The sequence below is a fragment of the Olea europaea genome, chromosome 21 (assembly GCF_002742605.1).
Source record: "Olea europaea var. sylvestris chromosome 21, O_europaea_v1, whole genome shotgun sequence".
Taxonomy (NCBI): Eukaryota; Viridiplantae; Streptophyta; class Magnoliopsida; order Lamiales; family Oleaceae; genus Olea; species Olea europaea.
The window spans coordinates 8,643,056-8,650,520 of NC_036257.1; the positions used below are offsets into that span (position 1 = coordinate 8,643,056).

Genomic DNA, 7,465 nt, shown 5'->3' on the forward strand with positions numbered 1-7,465 from the left:
AAGTTTTATTGTGAAAAGGAGAAAAATCATCCTACAATTGAAAAGTACATGTACATTCTTAACAATTTTTTAAGTTGGAAGAAGGCACCAGCTAAATTTTAAATATAAAAATGTAACAAAAAAATTGGGAATATTAGTGCAAAAATAAGCAAAATGTTATAACCTTCACTGTAATTAAAATGTGGTGAAATTAACAAAAATGATTGTGTGAATATAATTACACTTTTTGTTAACAGCACCAAATTTTAATTGTAATTAAGGTACTCAATTTTTTCAGTCATGTCCTCCATTTTTTTTGTTCTAATTTTTTAGTTTCAACTAATTAACACATCTTTTCTCTAATGTCAATTTCTATCTAAATATTCTGGTAACATGAGAAAAATATTTTTTTTTGTTTGTTCTTTATCTTTCTTATTTAAAAATATGAAGGATAAAGTAGTCTTCTTATTCCTTCCTAAAGATTTTTTGATTTTCATTAAAAACAAGATGTGCTAAGTACTAGAATGTTGGTAATAAAAATACAACGAAAAAAGTTGGGGAACAAATGTGAAAATGAACTAAAGTTAGGAACCTTTATTTCAATTAAAATATGATGCCATTAATAAATATTGCGGAGAGTGTAATTACCTTTTTCTTTTCTAGTAAATGGTGTATTTATTGCCATATGTAAAATCTAAATTTACCGTCCGCTTGGATGTCACCTTAGCCACAAAAAGGGGCTCAATCGTGTGTTCACATGTCATGAAGTGAACATCTATGTCTCAATCGTCGAATGATTGCCTAAACAAAATGACGCACTTCCCCAATAAGATACGAAACTTCTTAACGTTTTTTTTTTCAATAGTGAGGGCAAACTGTTCCAATGGGTATACCTTTGTCTTTATCTATAGCATTTATGTTATATTCTAAGTAGAATCAACATTCATCCTAGCCTTGAAGACTTGCTCGAACAAAGAAATATGTAGGACTTTAACATGATGAGGCCTCTAATAGTCTTGAACGAGGATGTAACTCATCTCAGTGCAAACTCTTATAAATCAACTTTGAAGTTAGTGTACAACATATTTGCGTGAAAATAAAATGTACCTAAACTAATGTCATAAAGTACAAATATCAATAAGTTTTGTAAATGAAAACTTAAACATGAGTTTCAACAAACTAAAGAATAATTTCAAATCACTAAACTGACTAAAATACCCTTGTCAATTCTTATAAGTAGGCCATTGCGCAATTAAAAATAAAAGTTCAAGTCTAAGAAATTCAAGGGAAATTGAGAGAAAAAGTACACAAAATATACTGTTGATTTTAAGAAATACAATTTATTCCCAAAAGAAAGTGGATATGCCCAAAAGAGAGCCAAAAAAGAAAAAAAAAAAGTGTAAATGAAAGTATATATTTTTGTCGTATTGAGGAATATGTTGTAGGAATAAACCTTCTCTATAATTTATAAAAACGAAAGGGACGTATGTAAAGACTGAAGTCATAAAATTTCCAATTAATAAAAAGAATGTAATTGTAAATGAAAAGAAATTACGATTTTGCATAATAATGTTATAGTTAGAAATATTTGTCGACCTTTTTGTGTTTGTACAACACGTTAGTTGCATTTAATATAATTTGATTTATATTTTATATTTTTGTACAATTTTAAAATCACTTCTATTCCCTTTTTGTTGTCATGTTACACCCACACTTTAGTGGTGTCACACGAGTTGTGTGAGACTTAAGTCATTAGGAAAAATAGGAACACAAATCCATCTTTAGACTTAAACCACCACGAAAATCTGTGGTTCATCCCATGTCAGGAATCTCTCGAACAACTTTTGAGTTACGGGGAAGCAAATGAAAAAATAGCCTTAAAAAAATGTGTTGAGTTAAATGAGATGTGAAAAATAATATTATTTGAATAGTAGATGACATTATTAGAATGCATAAAATATAAGTCATCTTACAAAAAAATATTTATTATTATTATTATTATTATTATTATTATTATTATTATTATTATTATGGGTTAATTTCACAAACAGTCACTAAACTTTATCGCAAATTACAAAATGGTCACTGAAATTTAAAACTTTCAGAAGTTTCGGGCGGTTTCACTAATGGTCACCGAAGTTTTTAAAACTTGCACAAATGGTCACTGAAGGTACCAAAATGATTCTAGGGGTGACCCATATGTTCATTGAATGCGCCATGAAGAGGCGATCCTAGGGGTGGTGGTCCACGACCGTGGGTAGCATCATTGGCATCAAAAATTGGCGCTGAATGGTCCGAGTTCGCTATGAATAAAACGAGCTAGGGATCTTTTACTTTTTGATTTGTTTGGTTCAAAATTGGTAGTGACCCATATGTTCATTGGATGCGCCATGAAGAGGCGGAAATAGGGGTGGTGGTCCGCGATTGTGGGTAGCGTCGCTGGCACCAAAAATTGGGGCTAAATTGTCCGAGGCCGTTGTTGCAATTTTCGGCCCTTTTTTGTTGCATGGGTAGCCTTCTTTGACCGAAAATTTCAGACAGATCTGATGGAGTTTAGGCCATTGGTTGGGTGAGTTAGAAAGAGCGAAATGAGGACTTCAAGGTGTCATATTGGTCCAGCGATTGGAGGTTGGAGTTGTGGTGGTCCAAAGGTGGTGGCTCAAAATCCTCAAAATTCACCACGTCTACTCCACCAACTGGAAGTTTGCACCTGAGGTCCTCAAAATTTTGTATGGTCAAGTGTTTCGGTCAATTAGAATCATTTTGGTACCTTCGATGACCATTTGTGCAAGTTTTAAAAACTTCAGTTACCATTAGTGAAACTGTCCGAAACCTAAGTGATCGTTTCTGAAGGTTTTAAATTTCAGTTGCTGTTTTATAATTTTCGCGTAAGTTCAGTGATTGTTTGTGAAATTAACCCTATTATTATTATTATTATTATTTGAGAAGTGCTATATGTACATAATTATCTTCATAATAGTGTTCATAATTATACGTGACACTGGATCCAACTTTTAATTCAATTCTCACACTTGTACATCAACAATCGGATGATTGCCACATCACATTATGAATACCATTATGTGCAATAATTATGTACAAATCGAATTTTCCTTTTTTTTTTTTCCATCGTTGACTTGATTATTCACTGTAAATTAGTCTACACAAATTCAGCAACCCGGGAAATTTCTCTCTCTAGCCTATGTCGGCCCAGTTCCGTTCCGTCCAGCCGAAGCCCACTAATTCATCAAATCAACTCAAATCAGCGGCTTGAAAGAATAAGACGATTCGTAATCGTGATATAACGGAGTTACCAATAAAAGACCGCAATCGCGTGAGCTTCGTTTCCACGCGCCCCGGCGGTACCCTCTCCCAGTCAGCCTTCTAACCCTTCTTTCCCAACATGTTTACCTCACGTGCCATATCGCCATCCGGCGTCCCCTTCGCCGCACTTACTTTTTCTCACCCACTCGCCAAAATTATTAATCCTCTGTCTTCTCTCTTCTCAGCCAAATTTTTACCCTCAGATCTCCGCCGAAATTACCACTATCACCACTCATCACCGATCCTAGATCCATGGGCGATTTAACGGAGTCATCGACGCCGGCACGTCAGTTACCGTTCCGAGAGGATTGTTGGACGGAGGAAGCCACTTCGACGTTGGTTGACGCTTGGGGCCGCCGTTACTTGGAGCTGAACCGTGGGAATCTCCGTCAGAAGGACTGGCAGGAGGTGGCTGATGCCGTTAACGCCCGCCACGGTCATACCAAGAAGACGCACCGTACCGATGTTCAGTGCAAGAATCGAATCGATACCCTCAAGAAGAAGTTAAAAATTGAAAAGGCCAAGATTGCTGAGTCTAATGGAACCCTAACCTCGTCGTGGCCTTTCTTTTCTCGTCTTGATGTTTTGATCGGTTCTAATTTTAACAAACAGCAGCAGAAATTCATGCCGTCGCCGATCCCGTTGGTATCTCAATCGACGTCGACTTTGTCTCTGCCATCGCCTCCGATGGCTGTTCCGTTACCTTTCCGTAAGTTTCCGTCTGCGATGTTACCTACGGCTGTTTTGCCGCAGAAGCGTCCGTATTCGTCTCCGTCACCGCCACCACCAACTGTGGATGAGTCGTATTTCAGGAGGAATTATTCTGCCATGGCTGCTGCTGCAGCTGCGGCCGAGGATGCACCTGATGCAGAGGATGAGGGGGACTCGGGTGGGGAGGAAATTGAAGTGAGCGATGAGAGGGGTGCGGAGGAGGAGGGGGGAGATGAGGGGATGAGGAGATTGGCAAAGGCAATAGAGAGGTTTGGAGGGATATATGAGAGGGTGGAAAGCATGAAGCAGAGGCAGATGGTGGAGCTGGAGAAACAGAGGATGCAATTTGCCAAGGATTTAGAGGTTCAGAGGATGCAGTTATTTATGGATACTCAGGTCCAGCTCGAGAAGATCAAGCAGGCTAAACGATCTGGATCTTCTGATGGTATGGTTTTGAATCTTGTGTTATTTCATAAATTTTGTTTGTCAATTTTATGATTTGTAGTGTATCTTTCTGGGTTCATTTTCCATAATAATATTTTGTTTTCATACTAACTTCTTATTTATCTCTTTATAAGATTATATATTTTAGTCTCTTAAAATTGGGTATGTATATTTTGCACTCAGGGGTTTCTTACATTAAACGAGAGTTCCTAAAGAATGTAGAGGATATCTATCTGGTCTTGAAGTTGAGGTTCAATCTGAGCTGTTAATTTTTGAAAAATGTTGACCCAAATTTTCACTCAATTGTACAATAGTATTAGCATATCCTTCTTTCTTTTGGAGTGGTGTGTGGTGGCAATGATTTAGAGTTGGTCTTTTACACTGCACATGGTAGTTCGGTGCAGTTTTTCTTTCCATGTCCCTTGATGCTTTCGGTGTAACTTTGTGTTGAAGCACTTTAAATGAAGGGTAGGTTCTGTTGGCAAACAATTTTATAGTTTTTGGCATAGCAGGAGGTTGGGCCTTTCCTTGCATTTCGCATTTTATTTGGTTGAGTGTTTCTCTTTTCGTTATTTATCATTGATTCATTCATTGCTATTTTCATCTAATACAAAGCTATGCTATGCTTTGATTTTTGAATTTGTTTCCTTTTCTTTCATGGAATAGAGGTTTTCCGACTTCTATGCTAAGTGAGTACACGATCAAGTTACTTCCAATTCCTACAAACCAAAAAACTTCAATCTTGGCAGGAGAATATTAGAATATCTCGTGCCTTCTTGGAAAAAGATTTCAAATTTTGGAACATGACTATTTCTTTCTGGTGGTTTTGTGTACCCATCTATTATCATGATCGGGGATTAACTTCGTTTGAAGCTTTGAACAAAATTATTCAAGTGAGTAGGACTTCTCTAAAACATGAAATGAGTCCCAATATGTATTTGATGGCTTTTTGAATCGTTCTGCATGTTTGACATTAGGGAAGTCAGTATGTTCTTTTGACATGGTGACCGTGAATGAGACGAAAGCATCAAATAATAATGATGAACACTGTGATGACTGATTTCTCAGTTAGGATTATGGAGTTCAATTGTTGGAATTAAGGGCACCCCTGGAGGTCTATAGAATACTAAAGATTTTAGGATTCTTTGCTTTCCACTCTCTGATATTGCCTCTGTTTGGGCTCCATTTTTCCAAAAACACATTTTTCCAAAATTCATTTTGAACTATACATTCTCCCATAAAGTTATTTTACTAGTAAACCCAAAACTTTTCTTTATTTTTTAACGACAAATTCTCCAAAAAAATCACTATTCCAAAACACATTTTACCCCAAAAATGAAACAGGGGCATTTTATCTTTTTGGCATGTAGAATTTCCCTTTCCCTAGGCTATAAAAGCTATCCCCCTGCACTTGGTCTCCATGTAAATCATAAAGATAAAATTATTTTTATGAAACTAATTTAGGACAGGACTGATTTCTCAAATGGTAACTAGAATATTTTTTTGGCAATGTTTTGAAAGTAATTTACTTAATTTTGGATGGGTACCACTTCTACTGGATTCAAAACAACGAGATCCAGAAAGCTTCCACAACAAATTTAGCATTCCATCAGTATTTGCTTGAATATGCTAAATAACTAACTGGAACGCCAAAAAGGTTTTAATTTTTATTTGCCTGGACCAATTCATGGAGGAGTTTATTGGCATTTGGTATTTTTGTGTGGGGGTTCATTTAAACCATTTTACCTTATCTATTGGAAATGATTGTAAAATATTCAGTTTATGGAGCCATGTCAACTTCTGTAGACCATTAAATGGTTTTGAATACACTGGTAAAAGATTAACTTTTGTGTGCTTGAATGATGCATGTTGAGGATTGATAATGCTGATTGTGCTATTATAACCTAGCGTGGATATATTATGTGGCAACAACTCGCATTTTGATGTAGACTATTAGTGGCCAATGATACTCTCATGTCGAGTTGTTTTTTACCCATTTATGTTTGTGAGACTTTGATCTTTGTATAATACAGTTTCTTGAAGGTGTTACTATCATATGATGCAGATATTTATAGTTAGCAATGAGGAAAAGAGCTTGATGGGTATTGCTGTGTGGAAGTTGGAGCACAAGTAACTTTTGAGTCCTTGACTTGCACGGTTATATCAATATTCCTAGAAAAACATTGGTCTCGGCAAATTTGTCGGCAGAGAAGAATTTTTCCTCTCCTAGTGAATAGATTATCTGCTGTATTTTGTGTCTGAGTTTTATTCGTAACTTAATTATGCAGTTAATGTAGTAGGTTCTATTTCTTGATGTCTCTGGTTATGTTGGCCTGCTGAAACCTATAAATTTTAAGGCCTTGTTCTAGTCGAAAATGTTGATTTTATATTTCCCTGGAAACTTGAAATTTTGAACATTTACATGAATATTTCTAAATATGCATAGTTTATGATTTGCCTAACCATTTTTCATTTGACATTGTTCGTTCAATTTTTCTGCTCCCTCCAATTCTTTCTTAATCAAGGTTTTGTAGTTGCCTTGTGCTTTCTTTTTCTTTGTTTCTCTGCCATCTCCAGTTTATTGAAGAGAACTTTTTTAGTAGAGTGCGCATGTGTTAAATATTTTTGTATGGCAGAATGAATGAATTTAGTAAAATACCGTCTTTTATTTTTGTTATAAAAATATTTACATTTCACACATACAAAGCAATCTGCTTTTCTCTCTCTCAAATAAATAAATAAATAAAATAAAAATAAAATTGCAAATGCTTATGTTTATATCTACCCAGGGGTGGACGCAGAAATATTTAGTTAGGGGCATAATCAAACTCTTACAAATCGAATATTTTGTTATTGATTTTTGAATGATTCATACTTGATTCGAGAAAATATAGATTTACATTTAAAAACATTTCTTCATTAACATTTTGCTCATAATTTTCATTCATTTCATTTCGAACAATTGTTTTATTAATATTTTGTTCATCACAAGAAAAATCATATTTAA

At 35.4% G+C, this 7,465-nt stretch overlaps 1 protein-coding gene across 2 annotated transcripts; it reads left to right on the plus strand.

The window, feature by feature from the left end:
- The first annotated feature begins 3,166 nt into the window (after nucleotides 1-3,166).
- LOC111370535 (trihelix transcription factor ASIL2-like) lies at nucleotides 3,167-6,920 on the plus strand. 2 transcript variants are annotated; one of them, XM_022992278.1, is made up of 2 exons: nucleotides 3,167-4,459; nucleotides 6,492-6,920. In XM_022992278.1, exons 1-2 carry the CDS (start codon nucleotides 3,556-3,558, stop codon nucleotides 6,497-6,499), a joined length of 912 nt encoding a protein of 303 aa, XP_022848046.1. In that variant the 5' UTR covers nucleotides 3,167-3,555; the 3' UTR covers nucleotides 6,500-6,920. The 2 variants fall into 2 exon arrangements, with proteins under 2 accessions (XP_022848046.1, XP_022848044.1); XM_022992276.1 differs by having other exon boundaries at nucleotides 3,183-4,459; nucleotides 6,524-6,920.
- Nucleotides 6,921-7,465: the final 545 nt, after the last annotated feature.

Excerpts from the sequence above, each read along its gene's own strand:
- LOC111370535 (XM_022992276.1), top strand. The coding sequence starts at position 3,556 with ATGGGCGATTTAACGGAGTCATCGACGCCGGCACGTCAGTTACCGTTC.